Here is an 18,638-nt window from a genome sequence, read left to right as displayed (position 1 = left end):
ACAATTTACTCGTCCACGAAAGGAGAATCTTACCACCGTTTAATACCACACGTATATAATTTGGATATTATTTTAACACGTGCGCCCATTTCTCGGAGTACAAGATAAAAATCTTGTACCTTCCCCGTGGAGGAAAATGTCTTTAAAAAAACAACGTTGGACTTACTTAAGAATAGGCTTTTTATAACTCTTACAATACCCTTAGGTTGCCTACCCTCTGGTTTTTTATAACTCGCACTGGAGATTTTCTCCATTTTATATAATCTGCATACCCTGTGCATACCCTCTAGACCTACCAATGCATACATTTAAAAAATGTGTCAAACGCATCTAGTACAGCGAGGTTACTATACATTTGATGAATTCCTCAATGACAAGGTAGATTAGAAGCAGCCAGCCTCACTCTCATCTCCCGCAAGATAGCAAAATGATAGTAAATGTTGATGTTGGAAAAGAGCAACTACTGAGTTTCTTGCCGGCTTTTCTGGGTAGAATCTGCTTTCCGAACCGGTGGTAGAGTCACTACAAACATACATACTTGACGTTTCAAAAGTGCTTATAAAGTAGGCCTATTTGAAATAAATGAATTTGAATTTAAATCTATGCACGCCACTGACGTCCAGTAGCTTTAGTACAAGATTTTCTAGCTTACAAGAGTCGTTTTCGAATAAGCAAATACTTGAACATTGAAGTAAAATTGATTTTATTTGTATTGCATTAAAACTCAAAAAATCACAGGATTTGTGACTCTAAAACGAGTGTCATCAGGTCAATTTACTTTGTCAGTTACAGATACAGTTTGATATGCGAAACGACTCCTCGATTGCGAGCGAACAAATCTTTTACAAAGTTAATGGTAAGTCTACCGTTCTCACCTGTAATCCTTGACCAGCATAGACAATTTCTTCGTCTTGGTTGTTTGGGATGAGTCTGTACGATGTTGTTCCGACCGTCACACTGGAAATATAAATCGAACATTTATTGTAATGTACATTACCCTCGCTTTTAATATTACAATAAACTTATTTTACTTCTAGCTTACTAGTCTAACAACTTTCCTTCTACAAGTTTTTATTTTGTAAAGTTCCATATATACCCTAGAATGCCAGAAATAATCATCGTCAATAGCCTATAACTGTTCACTGCTGAACTGAACGCCTCTCCCAAGGGGAGGGTTTTCCCGAAATCACCGCGCTTGGTACACGATTTGGTAATTGCCGCTGCTCGTTCTGAATCCCGTTCGTTCCCTTAGAAGATCGATCGGGAAGAGAGGGTCAGTGACAACTGTATTCTGATTTTCCATCATCACACGGCAGAATGGTCGAGTACATCGAAAATATTACTTTCGACTCTCATTACAGTATGAAGTCAGGCATATAAAGAAAATATGGCAGCATTGTAGGTCAAAGATGGCGGTGGCACATGTCGGCGTTGTCACGGCCAGTTGGATCGCGTCTGACGCAATTATTACGCGTGGAGGATTCGATACAGTCGCAGCATGTATCCTTTTGCATGCCCTCACAAATCATATATCTAACAACTGGGATATTCTAGAGCACGTAGCGTTTACGTGAAAATGACTTTGATGGCTTTATTTCTAGTGCTTAGAAAAGCTCGAGTTGTTTTTTTTAGTTATGCTTATATCATTTTAAAAACAAAGGAATTGACTCCATCGTATGCACATTACTATTAAATATAAATTTTGATTGATTTGCTGTTAAGCTTAGAGGAATTTTGTCCTAATTAGATTATCCTTAGATGTTCGCCAAATTTAAACAAGACCGTTTTCAAAAAAGAAAAACGGGCATCGGTTCGAATTCTAGAAGAAACACCACGCCACCTAGTCAGGTGTCGGAAATATAGAATGTAGGCTAGTCAGCCTACATTCTATATTTCCGACATTTCTTGTTTCTTTTTTTATATTAGTACAACAAAGCTTGCTTCTAGTAATATAAGTTCTTTAATTTCAACTGTCGAATTATTAAGGTAATTTAGGATAAATTGGAGCTTGATTCCTCGTTTTAATATATGTTGTAGCCAAGTCAAATCCTCATCAACATTTAAATTTGAGAGGGATATGGAGTCGGTAACATCGCGCGAAATTGGGGTTCAAGGTAATTGGGGCTTAAATAAAAATGGGGAGTTCCGTCCTACATCTCCGAATATAGTCAATCTTTTTTAATAGAAATATAGTTAAAAAACCTTTATTTTCTAAAGAATTTGCGGAAAAATCAATATACTATATTTCTGTTTAAGCTGTTTGGACCCTTGCACCTAAAGTTTGACCCCGCCAGTGGTTGTCATAACCAATTTTACATAATATACTATGAATAAAAGACCAGTTTACTAACCGGCATGCGTCAATGGGGTACGGTACTTTGCACAGTACGGTCAAGTCATCTCCAACGCGTCGCACGGCTTCTCTAGGTGTGATGTCCAAATTTTGACCTGTAAGTAAACAAAGAACAAAGTTATTTCAAAGTAACTTCAGTAAGACTTAAATGGCTTTAGCCTAGACGCTAAGACATCTGCCTCGCTTTCGAGGTGACCGATATTTATCCCCTACACGCATATTTAACTTTTCAGAGGTATTTACGTTTTTAGCAAATAAGTATCGCTTGCTATAACGGTAAAAAAACCTCGTGAGGAAACCTGCATGCCTGAAAGTTCTTTATAGTGTACTCAAAGACTTTGAAGTCTACCAATCCCCACTGGGCCAGTAACTATGTTTAAAAATAGAATAAAAGTATTTATAATATTTTACGTACAAGTACACTAAAAAGTAATGAAAAGATTCACAACGTAAAAAAAAATAACGATACAATTCGGACGACACGACGCGACGTCACGTTGGGTGCAAGAAATTATGTTTATGGAGCTTCGATTATACGCTGCTCTTTTTTCTATTGATTTATTTTAATAAATCTTTTGTGAAATTTAAGTTTTTCCTGAGCTTTATTATTAACCGCTGTCCATGACATACATAATAATTACTAAAAGCCTAGGCCACTTTAGTTATTTAACAAAATAGAAGCACATCTCCAGTATTCAATCATATTATTCATGCACAAAATATTCCCCCAACTATCCAGTGAACGCCTTAAAGACATATTTCCGAGTCTATCGAGTGAAACTACACAGAGTGCTACTCCGAGCATTCCAATCTGCTTTGATCCGCTTTGTACTAGTTTAAACGCTTAGGACCGCTTTGAACTAGTTTGAATATTTTTTCAAATACTTTTTAATCGATTACCTACTTTCCGTATGCTCATTCAATTTAATTCCGTAACAGACCTCATAAGTAGGTTCTATCATTTAGTATTATCATCAATAGGCAATAGCCTATGAAACTTCACTGCTGGATAAGGCCTTTCCCTATTCCTCCTCTCGTCCTCTCCCGGCTAGGCCCACGCTGCTTTGTTCCCTTAGTCGTATCGCACGACACCCGCGGTAAGAGAGCTCTCCTACGAGAGGTGACCACTGTATTCGGATCTGCCATCACCACAAGGCAATCAAACACGGCAAAGTTAACAGTGGCATAGCGTGGACTAATTATCTGAACGATGGCAAATGCTCATCAGCTTGGCTTATCAGCGCGGCTCTATTCTATTCTGTTCCCAAGAATAATGCAGAAATCCTCAATTTTTTAATACAAAATCAAATCTAGGATAGTTTTAATTGCGTAACCTGTGCAATCCAATCTTTTACAGAAAGAATGCCCTTAGACTCATCTTTCAATGCCCTGTGTTCAAGTCCCGATAAAAAGGATTTTTGAAACTTCTATTTTCAGTTTCTAACTCAGATTTTATGCTTTGCGCTGCTCGAGGCATGTGGGCGAGGGTTACTTCACCCACGTCTAGCTACTACGCCCCTATAGGGATAGGCATGGCTTATGCCTACCCGTTACTCGTATCTATTCTAGGTATAGACGAGATAATGTGTAAACATTTTCTCGTGGTGCGCACGCTAGCCGTACTGGACGTACTTGTTTTGTCGACCTCCCTGGTGCAATAATGATCAATGAAGGTTACAATTTCTGATTTTGGACTGATTTGGTCTGGTCAGATTCTCCCACTACAGCTGGTGGACAATTTCTGAATAATATCGTTATGTGCAACTTTTGGCGAGCGCTGGTGCTGCAAGCCTGACCTAACCGTAAGGTCAGGTCAGGCTTGTCAGATGAAGTAGCTCAGCACTCAGTGAATTATAGTTTGCACCTAATTTCAATGCAAGACAAGGATAATTTCAGTAAAATGCCGGCATCAAAGCGCTAACGAAGTTCCCGAAGTTGCACCGTCTGTGCGCTCGGCACAACTTCGCTACCCGCGGCCGTGTTGCAAATTAAGTAGTTTGTGGTAATGCCCTTACTGCAGCTGCTTGGAGATTGAATTTTATTTTAACATATTTGATCTTTCTTTTTCTACCATCTGCTTTCAGTGCATATCCATATTTATTTTGGACATATCACATGCCACTGAAACGAGCAAGCATTGAAAAGTTGGAAGCGTACAGGCTGATCTTCAACCCGGTGTGCAGATAACTGAGAGAAACATGTGAGCGTACCTTCCACAAGGCATTACGAATGGCCAAGGACAGATCGATGACATAAAAGCCTCTCCCAACCACTGTTACATCAGTAGGCTATAAAAGTCCACTGCTGTACATGAAGGTTCTCCCAACGAAGTATATGAGAACGCCGATGTATTTTACATTATGTATTTGTGTAATAGTAGCACAAAAGCCTTTTAAGGAACTCGTGTATTATGAGTACCATTCGGTTTATAGAGATATTAATTTATTAATTTGAACTTTTGACTTAAACTGAACTTAGACTAATTTACAGTTATCTTTAATTTCTAAAACAATTTATTTTTATATAAAGTAAAATAAATATAATAATTGATTTTTACTTTTGATATTATATTGGTTATAGTATGTAATAAATGTATGTAATGGTGCAATTTCAAATCTACTGTCCCTTATATAGGTATAAACGTGTATTGCAGGCCTCAGCAGACCACTGTTAGACATTCGCAATGGGAGGGTTTACTTGTAATCACCACGCTGGTCATATATAAATAAATAATAGTAGTAGTTGCACAGAGGAAGCTGTTGCCAGTTCTTCGTTATATTCCCATAGTCGCCTCCCGACACCCGACACCGGGTTGCAGATAGCAGTATTTTGATCTGCCGTCACCACAAGTCACAAGTCACTCGCCTATTCTTTGAAATTCCCGAACTATGGTTTAATTAACATCTTCGTATTTGAATAACTACGCCTAGTAGGTTATCATTTCGTTCTATAAAGGAATAACTTCGCCAAAACGGCACCAAGCGTTAACGAAGTTCATGAAAGTTCGTCTGCTCCAATAAAGCTCAATAATCAGGGTGAGTTTGAGTGTAAAACAGTATGTGGGTGGGAATGATTGTGATTCTGGGCGAACGATGCGGCGATTTAAATGTAAGGGTATTTTATAGTTGTAGTATTGCTTTTTGTGACAGAGCTCGTCGGGGAAGTACTAATGCCAGGCTTATTTCTGCCGCAAAACATTACTGATGATCCGGTCAGGTGGGCGTGGTTGCCGGTGTAACTACGGCCACACGAGGCTGAACGCCTGCGCCCTTTTTTTTTCCTTGTGGTGAAATACTTTTGGATACCACTACACTAGGATAACGTTGCAGGACGTGTTCCTTGCATGCTATGCGAAGTATTTCTCTATTTTTGCACATGCCATCCAATAGCCAAAAGCCAACCTGCTTGGTCCGTAAATAATAAGTATAAAAAAATATTTCTCTACTTAATATGGGTACTTCTTCTTTAGGCTTTTATGTGTGAAAAATCAGCTTAGCACCAGTGGCGCGCATACAGGGATGCACAGGGTATGCACTAAGCGGGCAGATAATATAAAATGTAGAAAATCTCCACTACGAGTTAAAAAAAAAACCTAAGGTATTGTAAGAGTCATAAAAAGTTTTAATAACTTGTGCTGGAGATTTTCTTCGTATTATATCATCCGCATACCCTGTACATACCTTCGAGGTACGCCATTTTAGCACTTCACCAATATCACGCATCTACACTAAGTAAAACTTCAATGACAATCCCTACAATAGTTTCTGTGACTAGCTTCAGGGAAAACGGCAGCGTCATATGTACTACTACCATCTAGTCCGATCACCAAACCGTCGGCCTAGCGTGGTGATTATGAGTAAACGAGAAAAGTAAAGAGACCTTAGAAATCAGTAGGTACTTTTACTACTCTTTGATGCCTCGACGGCTACAGAACAAAGATGTTTAACTTAGCTATGGAACGTTAGTAATAAGTTTGCGCATTTCGCTATATTTATACTTCACTGCGGATTCCTAAAGAATTCTAATAAGTGCGACAATTGATGAAAAAACACTGGCACTGGTATTACGTCAGACAATCAGCTTGAGCCGTCTCCGAATGGAACAGGGATACGTGTGGAATAGCTATTAGACATAATTTAGAAGTGAAAACTTCGTTTGAGCGTGTAAACAACTTTTTGGGTAACCTAAAATCATGGAACTCGCCACCGAGCGCTTTCCATGTGCGATATGCAACGTGTGACCGAATTAAAAAATAAATTTAAAGGATTCATAAGTATCCCTATCCCTATATTTGTTTGTTACGCTTTCACGCAAAAACTACTTAAGCGATCCTCATGAAACTTTGAACACATATTCTTGGAAGTGTTAAAAGTAATATAGGATACTTTTTATCATTAAGCTCGGTTCCTTTGAGAGATGGGATGAAAGTGTTTGACTATTTTACACCATAACTACCACAAATTATAACCGATTTAAATAATTATTTTTTTACTATAGAGGTGATTATTTTTGTACTAGAGAGGATATGTGTTTAATTTTGGCCAAACTTTGTGTAGATCTGATTAATGTGGTTGGAGATACAGACAGAACTCCTCAGCGAACAGCAGCAAACCCCTCATTTAAGGCTTAAGAATACTGAATATTTTAAATTTTTATAGAACTACAACTAAATTTAATGCCACATCAAAAAACAAAATAAAACGCACACGAAGTCGCGGGCAACAGCTAGTATTTCATAGAGAATAACTCCGTAAAAATATTAAATCAAAAGAACACGATTCTATAATATTCAAAGTTAATTGAAATATTACCCACCGGATACCGACCAGGATGCATTGAACGGCGCGCTGTCAATAGTTTTGTGCCTGAACTCTGAACGTGGTACTGATAGGGTTACCAGACGGTCGGGAGTTTGCAGGATTCTCCCGAATTTTTGTATGTCCTCCCGACTCCCGACAAAGCAAATAATCTCCCGAAAAACAAGTTCGATAATTTTAAGTTCACATTTTCGTCAAACTAAACTTGCAAACAACACACAAAAAAAAATTACAAATACTTATGGCAAGAACAAAAACAATACACATGCTCATTCGGTTCTTATCTTATGTGTCACAATGTATGTTTTTTTCAATCGATCTGGCAACGCCCGTACTTACGCGTCCCGGTGCATCATATTGTATTCATATTAGTTCAACGAAACTATAGGTTTGGTCCGTTTGCTGTATATAAGACTAATCACTTTATCCACTACTTTCCACTACATTATCATTATCATATCAACCTATTGTCGGCCCACTACAGGGAACGGGTCTCCTCCCACAATGAGAAGGGCTTAGGTCGTAGTCCACCAAGCTGCGGGTGGACTATATTACAGTATTGCACGCCTCATAAGCGAAGCGTTGAGGTGGGTATTACTGTCAGTTTACGCACACCGAGTGATTCTCCAACTTAAAATGTCACTTTTTTATTCTTTATAGCTTTTGAAAGTGTATATAAAAAGACAAATGTTGAGAAAAAACACAATTTTTAACACATGATATTTTTAAATTTATTTGTTTAAACGAAATTAAAAATTGTTTAAAAAAGTTATGTCTTGGACGTCCGTGTGTCTGTAACTGCGGATCCCATATCTTGTGGTCACGATAAAGAGCGAAATACTTCACTTATCGCGTTTTTTTATATATTTATATGCTTCAGTATTTTGAGGAATAGAAGCCTATAACTTTCACGGTATAATTAGACGTAGTTTAATTATTATTTACAAATAATCTCAATTTTATTGTAACGAATGAGATTATGAGGCGTGCACTTTTGGATTTTCCAATTGTGTAATAGAATACACACCAGTAAATTGTCCGTGTCTATATTATTTATCTCTACGTATTTCCACGCCAGTTACTAAAAATAGGTACTAAAGATCTATGCATATGTTAAGAAAATGCTTTTTATAATTGAAATACAATTATTGTGCAGATATTATTGGTACAACGCACGTTAGGTCTTTTTTTTCTGAATATCAAATTTTTTTAAAGATTATTTTTAAATATTAAGAAGTCTCCATTCGTTTTACCGTTCTTAATTTTCTTAGATCGTCAAAATTGCTGTCTCTATTAGAATAAATGGGAACAACTATGAAATCTTATGGGGACGAGGTCATGTTGGATATGTCGTAGGTTAAATGCAAAAATCTAGTCTTTACGAAAAACCTGGGACGATATCAACCCTTTTAAGCCCTTGACTGCAATCTCGCCTGATGGTAGGTGATAATGAAGTGCAAGTTGGTAGCGAGCTAACCTTTTTGGGGTATGGCAGTTACAATAAACTTATACCTATCCCTTATGTATCGCTACATGCCGGAAACGCTAAATCGCTAAGCGGCACGTCTTTGTCGGTAGCCACAGGTAAATCCTCCACCACGCGAGAGAAAATTCAGAAATTATAAATTCGAAATCGAACCTGGAACCTTTGACTTATAAGACCAAAACGCCCACCACTGCGATGAAGGTCGACATAACGAGGAAAGAAAGAAACAACATTCAAATTATAGTATACCTATGTAGCTAGCTTCGCTTTAATTATTATGTCCTGGCGCACCAACTAGATAACGCTAAGAACAATAGTTCCTTGAATGAGGCAACTTTGAACTCAATATCAGTGTGCATCAACTATTTGCAACGAACTTCTGACTCTTACCTAATGGAACCAGGTGAGTTCGTCTGCTTCACCTGATCAAAGGAAAATTTATATTACTAGCTAAGTGCTGCTATTAGTTTAAAATAAATAAGAGTATTTATTTTAAACGGCCAACTGGCGCAGTGGGCAGCGCCCCTGCTTTCTGAGTCCAAGGCCGTGGGTTCGATTCCCACAACTGGAAAATGTTTGTGTGATGAGCATTAAGTGTTTTTCAGTGTCTGGGTGTTTATATGTATTTTCTAAGTATTTATGTATATATAATTCATAAAAATATTCATCAGTCATCTTAGTACCCATAACACAAGCTACGCTTACTTTGGGGCTAGATGGCGATGTGTGTATTGTCGTAGTATATTTATTTATTTAAACTAATCCATTATAATATATCCATTATCTATATTTAAAGCGGTGACAGCCGAGTGGGTAGGACTTCGACTGCAACTTTACTACGAAGACACTTTATTAAGGGATACTAAACTCGTATTTCGTCATGCTAATATGAAGCGATGATAGCGCATTGGGTAGGAGCTCGACTTCACTGTCGGAGGGCCGAGTTCCAATCTCAGAACGCACCTCTAACTTTCCTAAGTATGTGCGGCTTACGAAATTAAAATATCACTTGCTTCAACGGTGAAGGAAAACAACGTGAGGCCTCATACATGCCTGAGAGTTCTCCATTTTCTCGAAGGTGTGTGGATTACAGCCTTAACCCCTTGTCATTGAGGGAGGAGATCAGTGCCCTAAAGTTGATAAACTCCTCATTTCTCCTTCCTTCTTAAATTTTGGTTATCTCTGTTACTTATTAACTTAAAAGATCCCCTACTACGAGACGGTTGTGAGTTTCATATGTAGTTCCTCATTCCCTGTTGAGCCGATTTTAATAATCGTTTTTTTTTAAACGATACTTCTTAACTGAGGTCTCACAAAAAGTGAAACGAGCTAACGGTCCAATTAGAACGACTTAAAGTCATAACTTTCTTAATTAAAATAAAGGAAGACAATTCTTTCTTTATTGCAACTCTTGTACAAAACATTAAACTTATTATTAAATACAAATTATTTCAGCAGTTGTTTTGTGTTGCAGTACATTTAGTGCAATAAATGTAGACCAATCACTCAAGCTTGTATTCGGATTTAGGACTTAGATCAACAAGGTCTGTAACATTCAGTATTTTGCTTTGAAATACCTCGCTTTTATCTAGATATATCTACGCCTAGCCCTAAAACTAAGTCACCTAATAAGAAACCAGTGTAAACATTTTCCCCCTTCTCTTAGAAATATTGTCGGGTCTACCAAAAATAAATAACAGATAATGAGTAAATTATTTAAGTGGTACTATTTTACTGATTTCATTATTATTGGATGTTAGGGTTGGCACATGTTGTTAAAATAATTATTTCCTAAACAATTCATATATTTTTATATCAAATAGGTATATACTGCAATTGTTGAGATGTGGGTAATCTTTTAAAGACCCAAATGACGATGACGTTCAAATCAAAGGCCACGTTATGATATTTCGATACTATATTGAATACGCCGCATGTGTTACTTTTCGAGTATCGTAACGCATGAGCAACAAGGTATAATGGACTTAATGCTGCTGATTATAAAGCCGTAAATTCTGGACTACCGATTTAGATTTCACAAAGTATCCGCTAGTAGCGCTGGCTATAGTAGGTATATACGAACTTGAACTTTAAAACGTAAAGAATTAGGTTAATTTTAGGTTAACTAACGTAATAATATTTCTGTGCCGTCGATGCGTTGCATTGGTGTACCATCAAGTAGAAAGGATACTGGCATAATTTTAATAAATAAATAAATATACTACGACAATACACACATCGCCATCTAGTCCCAATTTAAGCGTAGCTTGTGTTATGGGTACTAAGATGACTGATTAATATATTTTATAAATAATGTACATAAATACTTAGAGTATACACACAAACACCCAGACACTGAAAAACATTCATGCTCATCACACAAACATTTTCCAGTAGTGGGAATCGAACCCACGGCCTCGGACTCAGAAAGCAAGGTCGCTGCAAACTGCGCCAATCGGCCGTCAAGTTAAGTTGAAGCCATAGGCATTACTGCATTAAAAGTTATACTGTAAGGAACGTACTAATCCCTTAAGAATTACAGCAGGTAAGAACCTATAAGGCTTACCCTAGATACGATAAGTAGGGTAACGTAACAGATTGGATTCCGTAAAACGGTATTTTCAATCACGATTGTACGTCATTCTTCACGTACCGGTGTGAGAAATTCCTGCACTGGAACGAGCTACGGATTGTGGTGTAAATTCCAATTTCCAGCCAATGTAAAACCGGCGCGGATTGCCAGATTATTTGGAAACCCCTTTTTTTTAACGTCGGCGAATCCATTTATATCAGACAGCTTTTGGAAACGCTGTGAATTAACCTATTTCAGAGTACCGGATTTGAACCAGGTACACAGAAAAATCCCCTTATATGAAGGCTACACTTGTTTCATATACAGCATTCAATTTTTTTAGTCTGTAATCTGTAAATTTTTTATCTATAGTAATCGGTAAGATAATAAATGCATTTTTAATTTTTCATTACAGTAAATTCAAAGTATCTGTATATCTGTACAAGATTGAAAAGTACAATTACTTGAAATATAGCAAAACCCAATTCCCAAAAATTTTTTTACCGAAGAAAATATTATTTCGATTTGGAATAAGTTAGTTAAGAATAGGACGAATTTTATGCACGGCGATTCGACGTCACCATGGATAAAAAGGTAACATAAGCAGTTAAATTAAGACGAGCAGAGAGAAGTGTAATGAAGGGAAAGTTGAAATGTTTCTGTGAAGAAGTGCTATAATCCTAAATGTAGTTATACAGTGTTTTGTGACACTTCAACTTAGAGCACCTTTAAATTTCAGAGCGGTACAAAACACTGACCCGACGTTATTTCATGCTATTTTTAAGGCTCTAAGAGATTGCTTTCAGCAAGTGTTTTGGAGTTTCCAAAGTTTACGACACATGTTTGTGTATGTGTATGTGTGTGTGTGTGTGTATATACATATTAACAGAGACAAAATTCATACAGCTGTGTTAATATTAAAATCCCTGAACCCTGGCTCGTAAAATAATATTTGTTTTTGACTATATGAAGATGTAAGAACACGGAGCCTGCTAGATAACTATACATATTAAAATAACACTTAGATATGTGCCAACCCTAATCCATCCCTTCAATTGACGGAGGGTTGCCACGTAATAAAAACAAATTATTGTACTATAGAACGTGAAATATTACAGTGCACTCATATCATTGAGGAAGGTCTTTAGGGAGTTGAATATATTTGATTGGATGAGTTAGTTATACTATAATAGCAAGTGTTCTGTGCTGCTCATTTATTATAATTTTAGAGGGTGGGATAGCCTAGTTACGATATGTAGTATCAAAAAGCGAAAGTTAAGTTGTTCTGTTAAATATATAACTAACTAAGTAAACTTGTTTAAATCGAAGCAAAAAGAACTCGTTTCAGTACTCTGTAATTAAAGAAATCGGTAATATGCAACAAACAACTTCTTAAAACCCCAAAAGAATATAAGTACCGCCGCTTTTTCATTATTATAAATGTTGGTACTTGAATATAAAAAGTATTTTAGAGTGGTAACTAAACATGAAAGTCCAAACATAAATAATACTGTGAAAATAATTAATATCGCAAGGTTGATACATAGTGACTTTCTGTCTCTATGCGATTCGAGAACCTCAGAGAAGTTCACATTTTCCAACTACATACATCTACAATTCCATAAAGGGCTCAATTTAGCGGGCTTGGTAATCCAGCATACTGTATCGTGCAAATTAAATCACCTCGGGAGTCGGGACACCCTTTGTAATAAAGGGTGTCCAAAATACCCTGCGGCTTCACTTTATTGGGTGCTAAGGCCTGCCGCTGGCTTTCCACGCTTCAGTTAACAAATAAAGGGACGGAGATATTGTGCTCTATTTGGTTATATGAGTGCTTATATTATACCTAACTCAACTGTGTCTATACCTTTTGTTTGAGTTCCTTACCTCACTAAGACCCTTATTCTACTGAATCTATGTGTCTATGTGGTAAAGTTTAATACCGTCACGAAGTTCAACTAATACCCACTTTTGTTTACTTATTACCCCAAAATACCTGATAGGTAAAGTCCTCTCTAGTTACTGTCATCATCATCATCATCATCATCAACCCACCACAGAGCACTTGTCCCCCCCCCCCTCTCATAATGGTAAAGGTTTAGGCAGTAGTCCACCATTCTGGAATACCAGGGCTAGTGACAACTACAACCAGGAATCAAAACGGGCTTCTAAACTAATGTCGATTCTCGCCCCGCTGAATCTCAAATGGTGATAACATTTTTGAGGTGATCTCACGGCCAATCCATTTCTAAAAATAACGCTACCATCTTAAATTACGAACTTCAATGTCGGGAACATGACACCTCGCTACTTTCGACACCTGTTTGCTCTGCAATGTTTGAAAAAATAGCAAGGGTATACAGACGTCGATAAAAAGAATAACGTAACAAGTTTACTGCCCAAGGGCGTAAAGAAAAGTAAGCATATAAAATATTTTAATAATTAACCTTCGGAAGACAACGCAAAATTGCTATAGGTTGAGAGTCACATGAAATTTAGAAGCGACTATTTGAAAAAACCCGTTTTAGGATGCCTCTGACATTATCTTTGAAAACATTTGATATGCTGGCGGCAGTTTTGTCATTCTCTTCATTATGAAGGGTGGTCTTATTAAGCCACACCCTTTTATTACAGAGAAGGGTGATTTTATTTAGTGGCGATTCAGAATTTTGCAATTACGTCTTTGTACTAAATGGGATGCATACATGCGAAGCCTGATTTTTAATCTATTTTGAACGTTTTATGCTGGCGACCAAATATGCAGTTAAATATATGAAGTTTCTTAATGGGTGCCCAAATACGTGTCTTGCATTTTGAATAGAAATTGGTATACTAACATATTTTTTTTATTAAATGCTGTTAATTTAATGATTTGCCATCTTACATGAGTGTGCTCGAAAGGCAGCTGCCAGAGAGGAGTGGCGACGAATAGTCAAGCGTGCCACAACACTTAAGTAACGACCAAGACCGCTCTGATAAGAGCGAACCGACTGAGAAGAAGAACAAGAATTTAATGAAACTGTAATTATTTTATTACCTTTCGAGACGATAGGCGACTCAACGGTTTCATTTAGGAATTAGGTCAATTTAAAAAATTTAAGGCGCTTTCAATTTAGATGTTTTGTGTCGTGTGTGTCGTACCGCGGCATGAACTGACTAACTTAAAGGGCATTACGGCAGCCACTTGCTCTAATAGAGTGAGTGCTTTTTTCACATGTAAACTAGTCAATTCTATTATTTTCTATTATTTTGCCTAGAATAATAAAACAATTTAGCCGCAGAAACTTTATTACAGAGAAGGCCTGTGCCTAGCAGTGATAGTAGGGTTGCCAGACGGTCGGGAATTGGCGGGATTCTCCCGAATTTTTGTATGTCCTCCTGACTCCCGACAAAGCAAATAATCTCCCGAAAACCAAGTTCGAGAATTTTAAGTTTCGTTTCGTCAAACGAAACTTGCAAACAACACACAAAAAAAAATGACAAATACTTATGGCAAGAACAAAAACAATAAACATGCTCATTCGGTTCTTATCTTATGTGTCACAATACCTACTATTTTTTTATTTTATTTCCCGACCGAAGCCCTAAAATCCCGGAAAATCGGTTATTGATCCTGATAACAGGAAGAATCGATCTGGCAACCCTGAGTGAGACATTATGCTTAGGGCTACGATAATAATGAGACTACTAAATAAAAAATTTGGAAAATAAAGTTTAAAAAGAAATGCTCAAATATACGCAGTGTATTATACAAATGACCAATAAAAAGTCACAGTCAATGTCGCCCCGCCCTTTGCATTACAAAGGGTGATTTAAGTGGCGATACAGTATTCGCAATTAGGTTTTCTGCGGCACGAGGGATGAATATTTGATAGGGGTGGCTTTGTGGTGTTTTCGAATATTGGCAAGATTGGTTTTTAAGGCCGATTGTAAGGGTATGATGATTGAGTCCCCATTTGGGCGCCAAAATTAACTCCTATGGCGGAAAGTCTGGATACGCTTGGATTGGATTTAAATTTTTATGTAATTCGTAACATGTAGATATTTTAAATTGACTTGATTTTTGACTTTTTTTATTCATAATATGAACAGGATCCCAAACCAATCTTATGTATGTGCGATATATTTTCCTCTGTCTAAATCAAATCAAGACAAAGCAATAAAACAAAACACAACTACCTGTCTACCTATTTCTCTGCCTACTTTAGGAGATTTATGTGCTTTTTTGTAATTTTTGCCCTCGAATATGCCCTATTTAAATAACCATTGATTCGGCTAATGTGTTTTCAACATAAATTTATTTGAAGTAGGCTTACTTTATAAGCACTAATTAAATTTTAAGTACGTTTTTTAGTAGTGACTCTATCATCGGTGACCTCAATGATTATAATTGTGCGAATTCGTGTCATTTTTATGTCATGCTTCTTACAAAAACCTAGTTCACGTTGTATTTTTAAGTAATTAACATTGTTTAGTTTACATCTCAGGTAGATTGAAAATTCCTAGGGATTAATTAAGAACAATATCTAACTAAATTGGACCGGGTTTGTTTAGTCCGGAGGGACGGTCCGATTGTGTCTAGTTATCACCCCGATATTAGTCTATTACTATGATTGTTCCTTGATTGTCAAGAGATCTCAATAGAGTACTGATGATAACCTTCACGGATCGGTAATTCGTGCTATTAGTTTCAATAATATACAACGACAATAAACACATCGCCATTTAGCCCCAAAGTAAGCGTAGCATTATGGGTACTAAGATGACTCAATATTTTTTATATTGTTTAGTATATAACTAAACAATAATACTTATATTATATAGAATTTAAGGGTCATCTCAAATACTTATATATAGAATAAAGGGTCGTCTCAGCTGGTAAAAAGCAGCTGCAAAAATTAGAAGTAAATATAAAATAGTAAAATGAGAATAATAAAATAGTAAAAACTAAAATGAGTTATATTTTAAACTGACTAAAATTATTAGATGAAGAGCCCAGTTTTCTTTCTCCGAAGAAATCGAATGGTTTTTAAAAAGACCTTTATAAGGTATTTTGAAAAACCATCCTTCTATTTTCTGATTCGATCTAAAACTAACATCACATATATTAATTTTAGAAAGAATTAGATTTCCATCCGGAATAATGATGTTTGTAAAGAAATCCAGAGGTCAAAGTGACACCGAGGTGCCTTATCTATCTGCGCTGACTAAAAGGTCCGGCACACATGAACACTACGGACCTACAAATACATAAATATTGTTTTTTTTTTATTACACTTCAAGTTAAACCTTGACTGCAATCGGGCCTGGTGAGTGATGATGCTGACTAAGATAGTAGCGGGCTAACCTGTTAGACAGTATTGTTGTCATACCCCTAATTGGTTTCCAGGCGACATCGCACCGGAACACTAAATCGCTTAAAGTGGTCCCACCCACGGCCCAAGCCTCCCACCAAACCAGACCAGAGAAAATTCAGAAATTATAAATTACCAAATTGCCACTGTCGGAAATCGAGCCAGGGACCTCGTACGGATACACGTAATTCAACTGCGCTCACCGTTGCGCCAGGGAGGTCATCAAATCTTATTAATAAGATACAATATTAGATTTTATGTCGATATTAAGCGTGGTAGGGTACAGCTAGTAAAACACTATGTTTGGTTTGAGAATTGTTTGATGAAAACTTTCCGTAGTTTCTATTTTAATTTCATATACGCCGAGATACTGAGTATGTTACCATGACTAGGTGTAAATAAGTTACGAGTTTAGCATCCCTTAATAAAGTCCCTACGTAGTAAAGTTGCGTGAGCAAATTGCCGTTGGCGTTTTATTGGTATTTATGCAAAGCCACTTTATATGTAGATACTGGCTTCAAAGGAGAGTGACCATGAAAGAACTGTTTGTACTTTTAAGGGAACGTATATGATACAAATCCCCGGTCAGCCAGCCGGTTGGCGCTGAGAAAATGCCTGACGCATAGCACTCCGTTAGGGGCCTAAAACCTATGCACGCCACTGTAGACAAACAAACCAAAATGAAAAAAAATACTGATTTGGCTTCAGTATCGATCATAGAAAGCCCTCTAAACCACGATTTCAGAGCATAGACTCTAGTCCATGGTTTAAGAGTATAGACCGAGCACTCTGCTCCAATGCGGGTTGGTAGGCTTCGACGACTATCATCACAAGAAAGTCAAAATAACCGGGACCGACAGCTTAACGTGCTCTTCGAGGCACGGGGGTTGACAGCGCCAATTTCCTAACTCTGAAAATTCTTTAACAGATAAACCAATACTTAACAATTTTTGAACTGACCCGGAATTCGAACCCAGGACCTCGAAATCCGTAGTTGAACAAGGTACATGGTGGTAAACACTAGACCAACCAGAGCAGTATTTACTTACACTTGTATGCATAGAATGAAGAACATAAAGAACCCTCATTCAGCCATTATTGCTTGCAGTGCACTGAGACCAACAATATCGAAAACGCTTCGCGCACGTCTGATTTCACACCTGCAGAATGATGCTACTTCACAAACTTTTCCACTTTTCCCCCTTTTATGGTGAACGTTTAGAACATTAGAGGTAAAATAATTACTGTCAACTGCTAAATGGAATTAAGCGACTAACCGCCTGTTCGAGAAACACTACTAAAGTGGTGTGGTTTTTGATGCTTCGATATGTCGTGTACATGGTTTCTATATGTTCTTAATTCTGTGCTTGTGTGAAAAATTAAAAGTACAAATTTATAATGCTTAAAAATTTCGGAACTTGCACGGCAGTATTTGCCCCCGAAAAATTAAGCCACGGTTCTTCTACAAGCTATGCCAAAGTTATCATATGCCATTTTAACAGTTGTACAGCGTATGTGGTGTCTTTTATTAGGGAACATTGTTGCATGTGTCGAACGTACTTTTAATTGCCGGAGAGACATGGGTTCAGAGCCCATCACTACCTTCTAGTAACCACTAAACCGAATAGGTTATAGTTTGGTGAAGACTTTACAACAATGCATTTTTTTTTATTAAAGTCAAACTCTACCAAGGTTCAATCCCCATTTCACTAATTGTTACTATACTGTTATTGAGTTGGTGGGTATTTCGATATAAATACGACTGCATTATCGATACACTGCAGTCCTACATGGACTCGAACGATGCAATGATACCTCCCGGTGTCTTAATCGTTATCATACCCACTTCCCTACTAATATTATAAATGTCAATGTAAGTTTGTTTGTTACGCTTTCACGCAAAAACTACTTAACCAATCCTCATTAAACTTTGTACACATATTTTTGGAAGTGTTCGAAGTAGGATACTTTTCATCCCGACATTAAGCTCGGTTCCTTTGGGACAGGGGATGAGTGTTTAAAGATTTTACACCATAACTCGTTTTAAAAAATAAGT

The 18,638-nt window shown here is 37.2% G+C and overlaps 1 protein-coding gene across 5 annotated transcripts in view; it reads right to left on the bottom strand.

Annotated features, from left to right (window-relative positions):
• LOC120628486 (fasciclin-3) overlaps positions 1–18,638 on the bottom strand; it is a 200,698-nt gene that overhangs the window by 18,323 nt on the left and 163,737 nt on the right. For all 5 annotated transcript variants that reach the window (XM_039896879.1, XM_039896880.1, XM_039896881.1 and 2 more), the window contains exons 3-4: positions 2,352–2,448; positions 876–957 (exon numbers count right to left, since the gene is read on the bottom strand). In XM_039896879.1, coding sequence (XP_039752813.1) covers positions 876–957; positions 2,352–2,448 — 179 coding nt within the window. The remainder of the gene's footprint in view (positions 1–875; positions 958–2,351; positions 2,449–18,638) is intronic.

Source organism: Pararge aegeria, chromosome 12, assembly GCF_905163445.1.
Source record: "Pararge aegeria chromosome 12, ilParAegt1.1, whole genome shotgun sequence".
Lineage (NCBI taxonomy): Eukaryota > Metazoa > Arthropoda > Insecta > Lepidoptera > Nymphalidae > Pararge > Pararge aegeria.
Note: the sequence above shows the minus strand (reverse complement) of the source record. Positions and strands in the feature narration are given on the sequence as shown.